General features: G+C 37.9%; 3 protein-coding genes across 13 annotated transcripts in view; 1 reads left to right on the forward strand and 2 right to left on the reverse strand.

The window, feature by feature from the left end:
• The window catches only part of LOC113681230 (uncharacterized), a 53,535-nt gene extending 48,247 nt beyond the window's left edge, over positions 1 to 5,288 (reverse strand). For 5 of the 6 annotated variants that reach the window (XM_089194559.1, XM_089194558.1, XM_089194557.1 and 2 more), the window contains exons 1-7: positions 5,084 to 5,288; positions 4,227 to 4,303; positions 2,932 to 3,075; positions 2,616 to 2,708; positions 1,686 to 1,778; positions 936 to 1,037; positions 497 to 607 (exon numbers count right to left, since the gene is read on the reverse strand). In XM_089194559.1, coding sequence (XP_089050685.1) covers positions 497 to 607; positions 936 to 1,037; positions 1,686 to 1,778; positions 2,616 to 2,708; positions 2,932 to 3,075; positions 4,227 to 4,303; positions 5,084 to 5,169 — 706 coding nt within the window. In that variant the 5' untranslated portion in view covers positions 5,170 to 5,288. The remainder of the gene's footprint in view (positions 1 to 496; positions 608 to 935; positions 1,038 to 1,685; positions 1,779 to 2,615; positions 2,709 to 2,931; positions 3,076 to 4,226; positions 4,304 to 5,083) is intronic. The other variant, XM_089194560.1, reaches the window with a different exon arrangement.
• Positions 5,289 to 8,473: 3,185 nt separating this feature from the next.
• On the reverse strand, positions 8,474 to 11,796 carry LOC113681229 (citrate synthase-lysine N-methyltransferase CSKMT, mitochondrial). 2 transcript variants are annotated; one of them, XM_089194574.1, is made up of 2 exons: positions 11,444 to 11,796; positions 8,474 to 9,830 (listed from the first exon to the last, which is right to left on the reverse strand). In XM_089194574.1, the coding sequence occupies exons 1-2, from the start codon at positions 11,520 to 11,522 to the stop codon at positions 9,088 to 9,090; spliced, it is 822 nt and encodes a 273-aa protein (XP_089050700.1). In that variant the 5' UTR covers positions 11,523 to 11,796; the 3' UTR covers positions 8,474 to 9,087. The 2 variants fall into 2 exon arrangements, with proteins under 2 accessions (XP_089050700.1, XP_027054111.2); XM_027198310.2 differs by having other exon boundaries at positions 8,474 to 9,827; positions 11,444 to 11,781.
• Positions 11,787 to 15,408, forward strand: LOC113681220 (protein-L-isoaspartate(D-aspartate) O-methyltransferase). 5 transcript variants are annotated; one of them, XM_089194573.1, is made up of 8 exons: positions 11,789 to 11,933; positions 12,000 to 12,104; positions 12,434 to 12,465; positions 13,115 to 13,219; positions 13,490 to 13,610; positions 13,727 to 13,812; positions 14,080 to 14,251; positions 14,620 to 15,408. In XM_089194573.1, coding segments are annotated over exons 1-8 (717 nt in total). In that variant the 5' UTR covers positions 11,789 to 11,839; the 3' UTR covers positions 14,622 to 15,408. The 5 variants fall into 5 exon arrangements, with proteins under 5 accessions (XP_027054099.2, XP_089050699.1, XP_089050698.1 ...); XM_089194572.1 differs by having other exon boundaries at positions 11,792 to 11,933; positions 14,080 to 14,248; XM_027198298.2 differs by lacking the exon at positions 14,620 to 15,408 and having other exon boundaries at positions 11,787 to 11,933; positions 14,080 to 14,280.
• The last annotated feature ends 3,224 nt before the right edge of the window (positions 15,409 to 18,632 follow it).

Genomic DNA, 18,632 nt, shown 5'->3' on the forward strand with positions numbered 1-18,632 from the left:
CGTAGGTACCTGGAGACAGATAGGTAGGTTTAGGAAATTGGTGGATAAGTAGGTAAAGAGGTAAGACAGTGGGTAGGCAAGTAAGTGGATAGGAAGGAATTTACTCCCTTCAGAATAAATATCAGGAGGTTCTGTCCCACGGGCGTCTTTTGGAATCGTATTCCTATATCTATACGGGAGAATCCCACTAGAGAACTGTTTAAAGGATCACTTTACATGAATAACTTTTCTTAGTATCATTTACTGTCAAACTTAAAGCTTGCACGATTTATTTATCTGTTGTTTAAGGTGTGATTCCTCTTCTCTTTCCTCATATTTGTATTGTTTGTTTAAATATGGAAAAATTTAATTTAACTGAAAAGGCGTCTTATGAGCTAAGTCTATGATGCCCTTCTCCATTCTCTCTTCCTTTAATCATTAAAAAGGCTTGTAAAGGAGGGTGGGTGGGTGAGTGATGGGGTGGAATGGTAACGAGGTAGATGTGTGGGTAACTTACCTTGGTCACATGCGGCACCGAAGTATCCCTGCTTGCATGAACACTTCATTTTACCCTCAGCGACGTTATAGGCGCAAATTCCGCCAACACCACAATCAGGATTACAATATGCTAGTTGAAAAACAATAGTGTAGTGTTACCGAAAGAAAACAAAAAAAATTGTGCCTTGTTTGACCCAAAAGTTTTAGAATTAGAACGGAGTCAGACGGAACGGAAAACAACTGAGGCACCCTGCTGAGAAGAATTTGGTTAAGATTTTTTGTAAGGCGAAATACCGGGTTCAAGTCTCATAACTTCATGGATATTGTGGGCTTTGCATTTTCTCTTTACATACTCTCCTGAAGGTTTCACCCCGCTTGACTTTTTAAATAAATAAGCCACATCTAGCGTAACAAAAAGTAATCTTTGATTTCACATCTGTAATGAAAGTTTCACTTACACGCCTCGCAGTTAGTTTTGTCGTTATATCCATTTGGGCAAATACATTTGTTTGGTTGGCTTCCGCAGGTTCCCCCGTTCTTACAGTACGGAATACAAGTAGCTGCCAGGTGAAACGTACAAAGAAATTAGTCAACTAAAATTATAAAAGAAAGGCATAAGGCATAAATGGTTGTCTCTTATAATATAATAGTAGAAGTTGAAAGTTGACAAATATAATTACAACATGAAGCATTGGAATTTCTGTGCTCTAAAACAGTTAAAGCACCTTGTGGAACATCTAATATTTTGCCTAAAGGGGGAAAGTTTCTTAAGAAACTGAAATGCTACGTCGGTGGGAGAGTATAACAGAGTAATTTGGTATTGTCAACTGAGTTGATAACGTAAATTGGCCACCGTAAAGAGTTTAAAAGCCAATATACATACTACCTGTCTGTTTCACCCCTTGTTGTTTTTTTGTTTGTTTGTTTGTTTATTTATTTCCTTCTTACACGACCTAACCAGCCACAAGTCCCGTAAGGCTCAGTGGTGTAGCATCCGAGGTACTAATCGGAAGGTCGTAAGTTCAACTCCGATTGGGAGCACTCAGTGTTCTTTTTCAGCGACTATGCCTGTGTCATTTACTGAATAACATCATCTTTCACTTACATACATGTCTTCGCTCGTTTGTTTGTTATGGGATCAAAAACGAAACCTTTAAAATTCCTCTAATAAAGATCAGCAAAGAATAAATAAAAAATTTTTGTCTTACCTTTGGTACAAAGTTCTCCTGCCCAGCCATTAATACAAACACATGTATCGTTCACACATGCTGCCCCATTTGCACAGACCTTCGTACACGCAACTGTGAAAGGAAGTTTTACACTGAATCTTTATAAACTGGTTTAACTAAACTTTACAATGTCAAAAGAAATAAAATGCATTTTAATTGAAGAAAAAACCTTAAAATATTACGACTGAAAACTAAAAATAACACGACTAAAAATATCCACTACAAGATGCTCAAGGGAGATTAGGAGATAAAGTTATTTCCATGATAACTACATATATATGAACGCGGTTGAAGTAAACACCAAAATTTAACCTGAGAGCATGTTTCACAGAGTCTGGCTACGAAAGGAAGCTGTTCTTAGTTTTTCCTTCGATAAAAGGCGAGTGCTTCTGACGTTCTTCACAGCTTAAGATTGAAATACTTTCCTTATTTCTGCCAAACATTTTTTCCAGAGTTATTTCTGAAATTCTGATGTTCAGCAATATCTTTCTAGATGTTTATCAGCTGTCAGTTTGAAAACGTAATCAGTTGATGTTGACGAAAAATTTCCTCCTGATCACTCCTAGGGGGGGGGGGGGGGGCCGAATTGTTGATGCACTGGACTTGTAATCTGGTGACTTATTGGATTCCTTCTCGATCTCCCCGAGTTCAACTCCTCGGCTGCACTGTATAAAAAGCCAACTGGTCTACGCCTGCCAGTTGGGATTTGCAAGAACTTTATGTTTATTTCAGTCATTGTAAAGTGCTACAGGGTAGTGATAGAAATAGTGCTTGGCAAATAAAGTGTTATTATTATCATTATTATTGTTATTATTATTATTATTATTATTATTATTATTATTATTATTATTACTATTACTATTATTGAAATACCGGTGTCCTACAGCTCTTGAAAGATATATTACTTACTATTTTGACAACGGTCTCCTTCCCAGCCTGAAGGGCATTTGCACTTTCCATTTTCACAGCTACCACCGTTTAAACACTCGGGCGAGCAGACCTCTGAAACAATGAAAAAAATATCATCTCTCTTTCATTTTTTACTTTCATCATTGCTTATCGTAATAGTGAGCATTTAAACGTTACTACATAATCGTTCATACGTTCTCTTCTCCGGTGGCAACTTCACGAAATATGAATGGAACTTTTGATGTAATAGGACATTTAAGATTTCCACACTTAATTTTAATGAGCTACTTTTACAAAGCTCCCTACTCAAACCCACCTTCTCTGCAACTTCTTCCGCGCCACCCATCAGGACAGACGCACGTTTTGTTGACACACGTTCCGCCGTTGGCGCACATTGGAATGCAATGATTGCTGTCGTCATTCTGGTAGCTTGACCTTCTTCCCGGACCGTATACGTCATCTGCAAGGCAAAGTTGATACTATTAGCTTCACTGCGAATTTTACAGTTGAATTTACGCTGGTAAAATGACGATGGATCTTGTAGAATCTTAGACTGAGGGGGAAATTTTATGGCGTGGTTAAAATTAGAGTTTATTTCCAAAAGAGCTTGAGATTCATGAAATAGTTTTATAATTACCTTTTAGGAGACTGTTTTTTTTTTTTCTTTTTTTTGGGCTTGGTTTACAAAAAAGTGAACTTCTACTAAATTGTTTACTTTTATTTTTATTCATCTAAAAACCTACTAAAGCATTTTGATGAAGAATGAACGTTAAACCGTGATCGATTTCGGGAAGATTCTCCTCTCCCAAAAATTAGTTCTATAATCACATGGTTTAAATCTCTGACGTCAAAAAGCCAATGGAAACCAAGAAGACTTGGGTTGCTACGCTCGCGTTACCACAAAAGAAAAAATTTAATTTTTCAATTTTATGATTTCATTTACCTTTCCAAAATAACCAATCGAAAATCAACCGTGATTTCAGGATAGTAAATATTTCAAGCTAAATAGTTTAATTTGGATGAAACTTGACTCTAGAATTGGGTTACAAATGAAAGTAATCGTGGGATTTGCTTCTGGGAAGTGGAAATTCGTTTTCGTGAAAGATGACCCCATTCAAAAATTTCTATTAAAATGGGTGTCTTAACGCCCCTCTTCACACATTTTCGACACCATTTGAGTGTTAAGAATCCATCAAAAATCACACGCATAAACATGCATAAACTTGGTTTTTTAATTTTTTTTTGTTTTAGGAAAATCGAAGAAGTCAATCTTTTGTTGAATTTTTCCTGTAATTCAGTTAAATTTTCTAATTACGAAACGTCTTTTTTCGCAATGCTGAAATATTCTAACTGCTACAAATTCGGTATCCAAATGGTTCGGCAAAGATAAATTGCCCTTTAATTCGTACAATTTTCGCTGAAGAATGCGTAATATTTTGTGAAAACATTGCTGAAAGGTGTGGGAAATACGGCATTTCTAAATCAAGCAAATCCTGGCATGAGAAAACCCTCGCCAGGAGCTTTTAGAGTTGCATAACACAAATTCAAAGATTTTTAAAAATGATAAAATTGGTTCACGAGGACATAAAGAAAGTGAAGGGAGTTACTTACATCGGAACGATCTTTGATTTCTCTCCAAGGCGGCAAGATTGTCTACTTCGGCTTCATAAGTTTGTGGCAAATCATCTCTATAATGTAAAGATAAATTCCATTCGTGATGGTTACATGACAAAGTATATCTTTTCCTCTCAAAGATCACCCAACTAGAACTTGGGTTTTAAATACATAGTAAACCAAACCATATGGATGCCCCTACGTTTTGTGTCAAAAATAAGCAATTTGGACACATATAATAAACGGAAAATATTTCATTATTTTTTTGATAATCCTCCATAATTGTCCCGCTTGTTCCTTTTGAAAAAGCTTTTATTTTCCAGCTTATTGGTGAAGAGAACATAAAAGACGTTCATCAATTCGTTGACGTTATGTTTTAGTGCGCAATCATTCACAGAGGAGGCCACAACCATTCACAGAGGAGGCCACCCATAAGATGAGATGTTAAAGCCTCTTTTTGATCGTTCCAATTAATTCTTAAAATATTGCAGTATTAAACATATAAAATTCCCGAAAACCCGACCAGAAAATCTTCTTTGCCGCAGTATATAAGTCAGAACGCATAAACTGAAAATATAAGGCTCGAAATTCTTTTCTAAAATTAAAACTAATGGAGGTTAATGGCAAAGCTAAAGGTATTTCCGCTGCCTTTTAAAGATTTAAACTGCCGATTCCAATTTGTTTTCTTCATCTGTACTCTCTCGGGTTCGCACCTTCCTCTGATACAATTTTTTCAAGAGAACTCTGATATGTCTCACCGTCTTAACTAGCTGTAATTCTCCTGAGCTAATCTCTGGCAAATTTAGTTTCAAACTTGACAAACCGTTTTTTTTCTGAAACACAAACACGTTTACCTTAATCCATCCGCAAGTCCAACTGCGAGAAATAAAGCTAGGAATTTGAAGAAAGTCACCGGGCGAAATCGCTGTTTTTCACGCATTCTCTAATGAATATTTTCTTTTTGTCGTGCCCCCTTGAGTAAGAAATGTTCTTTTCTTTATCTTTTTTTGGTTTTTAGTTTGAATTTCCTTAGGCCTAGTTCGGGGGCTGAAATCGTACGGCCTGTAATGGTGTTGATGGTTTTTGCTTAAGTAAATTTAACTCCTATTGCTCCCTTGCTCCACCAATGAGGTTTGGGATGTGATCAATAAATGTTTTTCAAAGAATTTCCCTAGTCATGGTGATCAGCAATCTTCGACACCTTGGCTCAAAAACATTAGAAAAAGCACAAAATGAGCGGTAACCGTAGAGATCTTAGCATTGTACTCGTAAATACTGTCATAGAAGCCACTATTCTGGAAGATTTCCTCCTCCTTCACGCAGACTTCAAAACATCGATTAAATAAATATAAAGAGTAATTCATTTTGCTAATTAGACTTGGGAGAAAAATTCGAAATAAACACTCAGAAAATCTAAAATGTAAAAAAATCCGAGTCTGAAAAGCTCTTCTGATGATAAGAACCATCCCCTCAAGAAATTTTATGGGAAGAAAACTTCACAACCTACATCACGATCGCAAGAAAGAGTTTAACATCAATGCAACCGTAAAGAAGGTTATGGAAACTCTTTAATTCATCTTTAAGCCACATTTCCAAATTGTAAGCCTCTTAAACTTGATTCCTTCAATTTTTCTTCGTAAAACTCAAGGTTCAATATCGGTTTGAGCACTGAAAATTCCCAAAACGCCTCGGATTTTATTTTCTAACATGGATTCTGACTTAATATGGCCGATGAAAAGTTTCCCTTGAAAGAATTGATAGATTTACTCCAACTCTGTAATTGTAATGGAAGGTAAAAGCTTCAGTTTAGACTAAAAAAATTTTCTACTTATCGTTCGTGGGATTTTATTCGCTTACAGCTGAGTGGAGACAAGAGGGGCACGGTAAGGAAAAAGCTCAGTCTGTTTGTTTAATCAGAACTTTCTTAAAAAAAATATCACTTCTAATACCGTTTCTCATAAAAGTATTTTTGTCTTCTCTCTACAAGTAGCTATCAACCTGTACTTAGAAACAAGCTTTTCACCATGTCAGTTTGGGATAAGTCTCCAAATGTATACAACCTTAAGGAAACACAGACAATTTTGTGATTTTTAAAATATATGTTTTTTATCGATTAATACGGACAGTCATCATATCTCAAAGAGCACAGCGGAAACATGGATTGAACTAGTATAAGCCAGAAAGATAAAAGTTAGGCTCTGTGTAAATATTTTGGTCAAATCTAAGTGCCAAGATTAACCACACCGGCGGTGTTTCGGAAATCTCAAGGAGGACTCCATTCTTTATTCACCATTGTTGGTTTCGTCATATCTTTGAGCAAAACGTTTACATAAGGGGCAAGCAAACCCGAGACAAGCGAGACATTAGAGTTTTTGGCCCTGAGATGTCATTAATGGGGCTGGTAATGTTCGCATATGAACATTTCGTGTCGGTTGCCGAGATAATACTTGAAAATTGTGACTCGTTCATCACGATATACTCTAACTAAAATTTATCTTATGAACATTAACGGGGCTGCAATCGATATCCCATTGGAAGAAATCAAAATTTTCCCTCTAACCAAGTTTGTATGAACATGTCCCGAGTTCCTTTTTACAAAACACCGATTGGTTGCGAAAAGCAAGACGAAAACTCCCGGGTTACTCTCTCCCAAGTTAGAAGGGGAAGGAAGGTGTGAAGGAAAGAAGCCAGGAAGGAAGGAAGAAGAAGCGTTTAACAAGGGGAAGAAACCCCTGGATATTTCAATGCTAACTACCTCAAATTTAGTGTCACCAAGACTCAGTAAAAGCGCTACGATGTGAAATGATAATCCTTGTGAAAAAAGTTCCTCTTTTAGCCTAAAGGGGTAAAACAAATATTTCGGATAAAAATCTCGTTTCCCCACATACTTGCAAAGAACTCGCTACATGTAGGAAGCACGTGCAATCTGTGCTTCATTCACGCGGTCATACTGATCGTTGTCCTTGTTGCTATATAGAACTGCTTAATATGGGTTGGTCCGATCTTCACGTCGAATACACGTGCAAAGCACTCTTTAGTCATATGACAAGAACTCAGAGTCCGAGCCGAGGCTTTCCGGTCGATGAACCGTGCGTGGGCGCAAAGCTTGATCTGTTTGACGTAATGTTTTTCCATGCTTTCTAGTCAAGAGCTGTTACATGGTAATCAGACTGATATAATGCTGTCATTTCTCGCTGTGCTTCAATTAATAATATATTAATCTTACTATGGCACAGAAAGAAAAGCAGCACTCTTGATAGCTTCAAATTGAGAAACCTCAGGCGCCAAGGGGTTTTCAGGTTCGCAGGCATAGTGGAACCTGTTCATCTTTAACTATTAGCCATTTGATCTGTCGAAAAAGAGTCGACTTCTAACTTTATTTTCAATGTACCTTTGTACTGACTCAGAGGCGGCGGAGCGTTTTTAAAACGCGAGGGGGGGGGGGGGGGGGGGATCTTGGCTTTCACCCAGCTATGTGCGCATACCACTACTCAAAATACTCTTTGCGTTGTTCGTTGGAACAGGCAAACATTTTTGCAATCCTCAAATTTTCGCCTGTGTCCGTGGTCGAATTGTGACTTTCATTTTTTTGGCATAATCTAAAATCGTGCAGCTCAGCATTCCATTGGGTTCCCATAGACAACATTGACTCTTATATAACTACCTAGACACGTGGTCTAGTTTCATGAAGAATTGCTGCAATTGATAAGCGAACACAGGCCGGAGCCGTTCAAGAGATAGTTTTACATCATATTTTGCCAAGCGCGATGCTAATATAACAATTTGTGAAAAGATCACGAGATTCAAGATTTTGCCAATTTTCATGCTGTATTAGCGTTGTTTTCGGCTAACCCCTGCTCCGCCCCCTAGCTGGAATGCTTATCCATTGCACAGAACCAGCGCCTCCGCATTTTGTTAGGTTGTCTCGAGAATTCATCTGTACCCAATCGTACCTTATGGCAGTGATAGTAAAGTGACTCGCCTGGAAATCACCAACCACGACGAACGAGATTATTCAACGAGAGCTATTATGCCTAGCTTTGTCTACTTACTTTCAATTTTAAACAAGATCACCATAACGAATCATGAAAATTCTACTCACCTCAGTTTTTTCTCTCTCTTCCCTTTCCATTTAAGCGTAAATCATTACATTCCTAAAGTTTGTGACGTCTTCCAGGAAATCACCGCGCCCTATGATTACAAAAAACTTGGAAGGAGTCAAATTATGAACCAGATGGACTCACTTAACTTTGAAAATATTCTGAAGAGATTTTTCTTTCATTTCGTTGCAAAACTTGACAACTTTTAAAAGAACGCAATCAAATAGGAAATTCCGTAAAGAAGGATGTGAAATTCATCTGTCACGAGCGAAGGCAAAGTAAAGTAAGAAACAACTGTTTTCCATTACAAATACAGTGCGTCTTCAGCCGTTGGCCTCTGATGTTAAGAGAAGTAAAACAAAATGGAAAATTCAATTCGTTTTCCATGTATCAAGTACGTCTGTGCCAATAAGGAACTCAATAACTTTCGTCCATTCGCTCCAGCGATGGGCTAACGTCAGCTTTAAAACTCTTTAGAGTGGCCAATTTACGTTATCAACTCAGTTGATAATACTTAATTACCCTATCGGAGCCAAGGTCGACATCACAGTTAGCAAAGAAAAACTAAAAAAAAAAAAAAAAGTAAACTGCATAAAAGACGGGAAACGCGAGTGTCCAAGTCACGATTGGTTTAATTTTTTAATCTAATTGGTTGAGAAGGTGATGCGAGTTTTTTGGGCCAATCAGGGAGCAAAGCTAAGCAAACCCAAAGCAATAAATTATTACTTTCCACAATCAGTTGAAAATAACTCTAAAACTTAAATTTTATCCATGCCAACACCCTTTTTGTGGACGACATACAAATAATGCTGAAAGCTTGAACGTGTGTCCAGTTCTCGCCAGGACAAACGTAACGTCAAAGAGTTAAGCGCTGTAGAGTGCGATTGAGCTAAGTCATTTTTGAATTTTTCCAATGCGTCCAAACGCAGTTCCGGTGGTTCATCCGAGAACTGAATCAGCTTTCCACAGGGTTTCAAGACACGCAAACACTCACGTAACACTTCTGCAAATGCACCCTCTCCTATAGGTCCTTTTAGAACTGCATCGGAAGTACCCTTATCTAGAGCCAAAGAAAATGTTTCATCCGCGAAAGGCATATTCTTTGCATCAGCTTGATGGCATGCCAGGCCAGTCAAATCAAGACTAGATTCCAGTTTTCCCTCTGTCTCGACAATCTCCTTTGCAACTACGCCACGTTCTTCAACAATTTTTCTTAAAGTTTTTATCGCTTCATGTGAAAAGTCGATGCAATCAATGCGACAGTCACGATTTAAGTGTTCAAAGAGCTTCAAGCTGAAATCTGAGGTTCCACAACCAATCTCCAAGATTCTTGTGACAAAACTGTGACTGACAGGGGGTAGGTAAGGCTTAAGAACTTCAACGGAATCTTCAAAACGCACAAACCAATCAAAGTGTTTGTTACCTTGACGGCTGGCATAAAAGTTGTTCCAGTATGATTGATCAGACATGTCTCCAAAACATCGTAATGCAAACAAACCTGCTGAAAACAAACCACCAATGCAATTAAACTTTCACACAAGTGCTTTCCTCCATTTTAACTAAAATAATTGTACACCTTCGACACATACATGTAAGTAAGATAAAGTCAGTATTTGAGCCTATTGGCCCACACAGCCAGAGTTTGTACTTGTTTCATGTAGCGTAAAGTATCAAGGAGTATTGCCACTCCCTACTGAATGGGATGTTAGTTCATTACAAGGTTACCCCCCCTCTCCCTCCCCCTCCCCCTCCCCCTAGCATTTCATCAGGCTTCCCTGACAATTTGCCAGTTCCCATTTCAACTCCTGAGTAGAGAGAGGCACCAAGAGAGTAAACTGTCTAGTTCAAGAACACAACACAATGATCTGCCAGGTCTTGAACCCACACCTCTTGAAGCAGAGTCCGGTCCACTGACAATCAGGAGAATTTGTCTCTGACACTACATGTAAAGTAAAGTAGGAGACGAGTGACCAAGACAGAATTTCTCCTTACAATATCAATACAATATATGCAGACAAGTAATAAGAATAAAGACTAAATATCAATCAGGGGATCATAGGCTGATCCAGTACCAAATTCTCCAAAGTAACATCACAAGAACTGTGAGACAGACCGTGAGAAGAATTACTAATAAGATCCTGGGAGTTAAAGGGTTAAAGGAAAAAAGACTTTGATGAAAACTTGCCAATATGATAGAAAGACTGCACAGAAACATGGGAATTAAAACTGACCCAACTAAAAAGTTTTAAATAAAAAAAAGAGAGAGACCTAGCAGTTCCAAGCTTCCTTTCCTGATAGAAAAAGTCAGCACAGAGAATGTGGGATCTGAGTTGGAACTGCTCATCAAGAAGATGTTAACTTTGTTTTGTTTTGCGTGGGCATGTGTGTGTTGGCAGTTTCAAGAAAACAGGAGGCTCTTTAAAGAAATAGGGATTCTACTGTGGCTTTCAAGTTGATCTTGAAAAGGTTTTTGTTGTTATCATTTCACTTCTTGGATTTCCTGAAAGTCTAATCTCTTGTCAAAAAAATGTTCAAATCATTTGCATGAGTAAAGTTGGTTTATAAGGAAGGGTCATCAGCATGCTACAAGGAGAACAATCTTTTCCTGAAAAAATTCACCCAAGTCATAGTCTCCAACATAAAATCTAATGAAATCACTCAAGAAAGTTTAAAGTCACAATATTTAAGAAACTCAATTTCTACATCAGTGAAAGACTACGCTTATTGAGACAGCTTCTTCCACAGCTTTTTTTATGTCACAGTGAGGAAATATGATCGGATTTCACCTATTTTTCAGGCCCGAGGGAAGTTGACCAGAAGTTGAATTACAAAGACAAATACCTAGGGTCTCCTCTCCCCCTCAAGCTTAACATAGATAGGTACTTAACTATGCAATGTCACAGAGTCAAGTAACAGCCATTTCCCAGTATTGACCAATGACCATGACTAGTAAGTATCAAACGGTAATTGTTTAAAATAATTTTAAAACCCGCCCAGCGTTTTGTCCACTCCTGCAAATCATTCGTTCATCACAAACGATGTGTCACGTCATTTGGTCACGCCAAGAAATTATATTTTTCATTTTGTTCACCTCCTTTGTAAATTAAGCCTCACCTTTTTCCATGTCATTTAAATCAATTTTTGTTCTAGTTCCTGAAACAAAAAATCTCCTCCAGTGTGCGAGCAGACTCATTCCCACCTCCGCAACAATAGAGATCTGGGATGAGATCGCGGCGAAGGACGAAAAAACTTGAGCTAGAGGTATTTTACCTCCAAATGGCAATTGAGGTGAGACGCTTTGGAAGGCTCTTAAAAGAATACCGATGTTTCCTATTGATATATCTAGTTCAGATGCTGTGTTTATGAATAATTTGCCTTTCGATTGCTACCACTTAAATGTTTGCGCTGTTGGCTGATTCGACCACGTTGTTGACCACATATTACGGCGTCACGCATGTCAGCAGTCCAAACCAAATGTTTGTGCGCTGCGCATCTTAACTGTTATGGCGGATGGGAGTTTCAAGAAGTAAACTTAAAATTTTGAGGAACATGGCGTGGAGATCGCACGGGGAAAGTAACAGTGACCTGCTCGATCAGCTCAAAAGTACGGAGATATATGATTTATCTTGCTTGGTGTTGAATTTAACTTTTTTTCTTCCCTTGATTTTAGTCCATGAAGTGTTAAAAAGCAAAAGGGTCGAAGAGGCTCTGAGACGAGTTGACAGGAAACATTATTGTCGAAATCGAGCATTTGAAGATTCTCCACAACCAATAGGTTGGTATGATTATTTGCCACGTTAATCGACTGGAAAGAGATGTGTTTATAAATTCTGATTTTCAACGTATTTGTAACGACGCAAATATAGTAGTGAAACCTGTGGAAAATCATTTGTTTATGTTGTGTTTTACGTGACGAGTTGGATAGATTTTCCAACAGTTTGCTAGATTGCATTCGTTTTACACAACTAGAGAGACAGAGAGAGACAGAGAGTTAGAGTAGAAAAATGAACACATACACAAAGGGGTTGGATTCTGAACCCTTCTTGATCAGAAAATGAAAAATTTAACGTTGACTGTATGACTCATTTTGCTCTTGTTTTGTAGGTTATCAAGCAACAATTAGTGCACCACACATGGTAAATAGTGTGTGAATAAAATAGTAATACCAGAGCCTGCAGTGCACTCTGCAACATAAATAGGAGAATATGGTAACCCATCCACCTGTTGAAATTTGGTTAAGGCATTGTAGCAATGTAGGTCTATATCAATCAAGTAAACCAGACTTTAACACTGGTAAAGTGTCTGAATTCAAACCTCAAACTAAATCATTTGAGCTAAGCTATCAACAGCATGAATTTGAACACTTGAAAGACTGTTAAATTGGACTATCAACTGTAATGTTCTATTTACTGATGTTTTTTTTTTCTTCCATAAATGCTCTTACAGTTTGATTTATCACTGGCATAATAGTAGGAAGTTCAGTTTTGTCTGTAATGATACAATATTATTCCAAAATGATCAGCAATCATCATGGCTTTGGTTCAAATTTTGCTTCCTTTGGTTTCTGAGTGATCAATAATAACATATATGTAAGAACAATGATCAGAAATTTATGTAGTTCTGTGAAAAAGGTGTATAGATAGTCATGATCAATAAATGAGATAGCTACTTCTTGGGTATCTAGTGTTTTTAAATCAACTGATAGTTACCAGCCAGACAAAATCGGAGCTAGGTTTGGTTACTGATATTTCTACTTACTGCAAGTTACATGTAATGTTGTTACAGCATGTGTACGCACTACAACAACTTGAGGGTCATCTCAAAGAGGGCGCTTGTGCTTTAGATGTTGGTTCAGGGAGTGGCTATCTCACAGCTGCTATGGCTTATATGGTGAGTACCAATTAGTATTAACATGCTCATGTATAGCAAGAAATTGAGAATTTACTATTGTCCATCATTTTTATCTATTTGTGAAACATTACCTCCATTATTATCTGCATCACTGTCATTATTGTATAAAGCTGACGTGTCGGTGTTGGCCCTAGGTTAGATCTCATTCTTTCCCATTTTTGAATAAGTAAATCAACTTCATTTGACAAGAGTATCACTTAACAATTATTCAACTGAGAAACTAGTGGCCTCAATCCTTTGAAACTTCAGGTTGGAGAAAGTGGAAAGGTTTATGGAATTGATCATATTGATCAGCTTGTCAAAGATTCTTTGGCTAATATTAAAAGAGGGAATCCTGAACTTCTTGAAAAGGGCAGAGTCAAAATTGTCTGTAAGTGTTTCATTTTCTTGCGTGAGTGTGGCTGTAGAAAAATGTGTCCAAATCCACGGTTGCTGACGGCTGCATGTCACACCAATTGAAAATTGCATTTGTTCCACTTACTGCAGCTGGTGATGGGCGCAAAGGTTATGAACCTGGGCAACCCTACGATGCAATACATGTGGGAGCAGCTGCAGCAGAATTACCATCTGCTGTGAGTAGAAGATAAACTTAAATCTTAAATTTAACATGAACCCCTCTTTGGTAAATGTGGATATGTGATTTGTAAACCACATTTACAGTAGTTTCCTTGACCCTTTAACTCCCTTTGTGACCAAGACAGAATTTTTCTTTGCAATATCAATACAATATCAAGCAGACAACTAACACACAGCATTACACAGCATTCTTTGAAATAAAATAACTTTCAGTGAATGATATTCATTTATTTTCATATGTACATACATTTTTTTACCCCAAGCTTCTAGAGCAGCTTAAACCAGGAGGTCGTCTTATTTGTCCTGTGGGAGCAGAAGGGCGGAATCAGGTTCTTGAACAGCATGATAAACTTGAGGATGGCCAAATTATGAAGAAGAATCTGATGGGTGTCATCTATGTCCCACTCTGTGATAAAAAACACCAGTGGCCAGGTTGTAAGTTGTCTTAAAATTTTATGGCTGTTTCTTAACCTGTTTGATTTTTGTTCAAAGTGGATTGAATATGTCCTTTTGTGTGTATGTGTTCCAATGGACCTACAATCTTAAGATAAATTGAAAGAAATTACTGTTTTCAGTCACTGAGTTGAAGGGGAGTCAGCTGGCATAGATTTGCAAACTGCGTATGCATTTTGACATCCTTGATAGAAAACTAGTGACTTCTGGCTGAAAGGGCCTTAGCCTGTGTTGGTTTGTCAATCAAATATGAAAGTGTATACAGGCAACACTGTGTTACATGAGAGCTGTTTATTCCAGCACAGTTTATTATGATGTCTCAATTTGCTCTTCTCTTTTTCTATTTTTAGAGTTCTAAATAAAAGAAATAGGCTACAAGTGGATTTTGAAGAAAGCCAATAGCATATTTCAGGCTTTAATGCTAGTTTTGTCTGTAACTTGTTACTATTCAAGCATTGTTATCAGCGACATGAAATCTTAAACAGAAGCTCTCTTCAGTGAAAAGTTCCGCATACTTTAGTATGAAAGGTGAAAAGGAAGAATGAACAATTTCTTTTGGTGGTTTAAGCGGAGGATCTTTTAAATAGAAACCATACTAAAATATGGATTTTTATCACTAAGATATTTGTTATTTGTCTAGTTGTCAAGAAGTAGGTAGACATTATCATTAAAAGTTCAACAGTTCAAAATCATTAAGAGTTCAACAGCTTACACTGGTGTACACGCGTTTGAGGGATCATTGTTCATACCTTCATCTGCCAACTGAGGCTAACTTCCCCCTCTAATGTCCAAAGTTGAACCCCATACAGAGTGCTTATTGTGGTTGATAGTCATGCACTGAAGATCGTTGACTTTGCAGCCGAAGTCACGAAACGAAAACACAGGTCTTGCGATCGATCAAACATATCAGATGGAATATCACACCTTTAATGGTTTCAAAAAAAGAACAGCAGACCTTAGAAATAATGTATGAACAGAACAAAAAGGTCATATTCAAGACAGCCGTTCTGCTTCTTCGCATAATGATGAAATTAACAAATAGATTCCATGTTGCTATGCGTATGCGCAGTAATAAATAACAAACGATGTCAAAATGTGGTTAGACCAATTATTATTTATTATTAAAGAAGGAAAATCTTGTTGATGGTGACGTGATCTATGCGTCCGTCCTCCTAGAGATCATGAGAAAGAACCAATCAAAATTGTTCGGCGGACCTGAAGCTCTGCCTCTGTTTTTATGTATGCCCCTACCTGCCAGCCAAACGTCCAAAAAGAAGCTCCACCACGTTGGTCGATTTGTGAACGGGCAAGAGATGGTTGTATGCCTCTAATGCGTCAGCATGGCTTTTCGTAGCCTAAACGCATAAGATGCAAATCGTTTCCTTAACTCGTCGGCGATAAACCGTGCATGAAAGGAAACGGAATTGTAGCGAATGGAACGTCAACGACACCTCATTCCTCAGTGCCTATTCTTCCAACGGAAATAACCCCAGTTAAGAAATGTGAGAGGATGACGGGTGGCTGTTCTTTCAACGAATAAAACCGCAGAAAAGAAATGTGAAAGGTTAAAAAATACCTCTGTGTGAAGATGTTGGCTACAACTTCACTTACATGTCAAACATGACGTAAAAAGAGGCAGCGCTTGAAGCTTATCAATTCCTTCCGCCCATCAGCAACCAGTGCTCCCCAGTCCTGAGGCTCTTTCTCTGCTCCATTTGTGCTCCCACCTGTCAACCAAATGTCACAGACCAAATTTCTCCTTGCCACTTCCTTTTTACTCAAGGGAAAAGGGGCTGTGCCCCTATTATGTGCCAGTATGGCTTTCAATGGCCCAAAACGATGAGATGCAGACATTTTCCCAAAGCTAACGGCAACAGACTACGCGTAGATCGGAACGCAATGGTACGTAATAGTGCATCGATAATAACTCTGCAGCAAAAAATTTCCAAACGCACCATCCTCGCGGGAAAATTGTGAAGAATGGTATTTCATCTTGCTATCACTTCCAGTTTTGGAGGTTGAGTTACAGTCAAAAGTCATCTTCCAATGTTGCTATGCGCGGTCATATCTATAATAGCGCATGTTTCTTTTTGAAATATTTTTGATTGGCATCTTTGAGAAAGTAGTTAGCATAATGAATAGTGTAATTTTATGAAGTAGAGTCATGTATTGCGAAAATTTCTTCGTGAGCAGTCATAAGTATTCATCGGTAGTCGACGTAAGTATTACTTGGTAGTCGAAGTATTGTAAACGTATTGAAAGCAAAAGATTTAATTGTAAGTAAGAGTAGTTATAGGCTGTCCACCTGATTGTATATGTAACATACAGTCAGTAGTTGTATTATTCTTGTGTTTTCTAAGTAAAAATTGTAATAATTAAAGAGATTCCATGTTTCCAAGGGTCTGTCTAATAATAAGTCACATATGACGTCAAAATGTGGTGAGAACAAAACAGTGGCTAACAGTGGCACACGAGGCACAGCTGAGTGCGTCGCTTCCACAGATCAAACGCATATGGAACACAAAGAGATATCTTCGTCAAACACAATATTGCCGATCAGATTAACAAAAAAATCACGTTTTACTGAACTTGCGGGTGAATGGTGAATCGACTATTGCAGATAAACTGACAGTAAACAAACTCCTTTGAAAAAGACTTACCACCCAGATTTTTCTACCAAACCAAAACTAATTAAAAGGTGAGGTCAATGTGTTTATTTTCCTTGTCCTCCCCTGCAATTCCGATATTCAAATGGTCCTTTACTCAATAATTTACGCGAGAAATTTTCGAAAGAGGAGCATCGGGGAAATTTGTTATTATCTTGTAAAGTATATAGAGAAAGGGCGGGATTTAGAGCGTATTTGTTTTCAATTGGCTTCAATCTTTCATTTAAGTGCTATCAAATTAATAGAATGAGAAATAGGATTAACTTTTGTGCTCGGTAATGAATTAGAGAAATGTTTTTGGTCACGTCACGAGCATGGGACACAGGAAAATTTACGAGCCCCTCTTGAGGATTGGAACTTCAGACCTCTTTGCTCTAGCACTAAGCCACTAGCTCACCGACGAGTTTCGAAGGATTCACATTGAGGTACGCAATAAAGATCCGCAAATTCATTTTAAACAACTGCAGAAAGTACACGAGAGAGCGTGACCTCAGCTTTTCCTTGTAAATTTGATATAAATGTGAAATACACCAGAAAAGCGTTTGAGAAGCATGTCAAAAGTATGGTCCCATGCACACATTGTTTCCTCTATTTTTTGTTTAGTTCTTGAGCCTGCATGCGAAAAACGTGTTCTCACACTTCAGAGCCTTGCACGTTTTAGAGGCTTGACGATGATTTGTGATTGAGCCTGAACAAGCTGGAATTTTAACCTCGGGCCTTTTGATCACACGTGTAAATATGATTTCCTTTTTAAGAAAAAATAAAACCCAAACCGCCTTTGATGAAGGTCGCATCGGAAATACCAAATATTTGATAAACGCTACGGTGTCACAGTGAATTAATACGGCACCTGCATGAAACAACCATTCCATCTGTTTCACTCTCAGAAATTAATTACTAAAAAGGTTTTGAACAAAAAAACTGGAATACTTACCAAAAATCACGTAGAAAAGATATGCTTATAACGTACTTTAACTTGACTTTAATCTTTAATTGTAATTAAATTGAATCTAAAGGTTATCTCTCTGAGAGTCATAATTACCGTATTAACTCCAATAAACGTTGCGGCGTTTAATGGTGCTTTGGCTTTTTTTTTCGTTTCCGATGCGGTGTTTAATCAATGGCTGCGTTCATGCCAAGATCTTCTTCGTTAAGTCTTTGACATCAGTTACAGAGCGTAGCGGCCGACACAAGCGAAGCAAATTTCAACGACAACTATGAGTTTCGCTAATGAAGACGCACTATGAAGCGAGGATATATTTTACAGAAAAGACTTGAATCGTTTTATTAGCGTAAAACGAGGTATCCAAGTACTTATCGTAAAATAACAGTTCCGCTTGTAAGAGTTTGACCAAAACGAACTTCGAGATAAGGTGGGCAAAAGGGCGCTTTTCGATAAACACGTCTTATCGTTAGCCCAATGCAAGATAACTAACTAAAATGCGGTTCTGGGTGGAACTTAAAGATCACGTCCCTAATGGACAAACAGTAACGTCACTATTGCGGTTTAACACGTTTAACACGAAACAAACTAAAACGAATCAATGTCCGGTGGCAAAGGCGTGGCAGCCGTTACACAGAGGATTATCTACAAGTATTTTCTAGAACAGCAGCATGTTTAAAGCTCCAGTGATTCCCATTTTGGAGATTGATTTGAAGGGAGTTGAAGTTAAATGCATTGTAATGAGCCCGTAATT

This window comes from Pocillopora damicornis, chromosome 14, assembly GCF_964200805.1.
Source record: "Pocillopora damicornis chromosome 14, jaPocDami1.2, whole genome shotgun sequence".
Lineage (NCBI taxonomy): Eukaryota > Metazoa > Cnidaria > Anthozoa > Scleractinia > Pocilloporidae > Pocillopora > Pocillopora damicornis.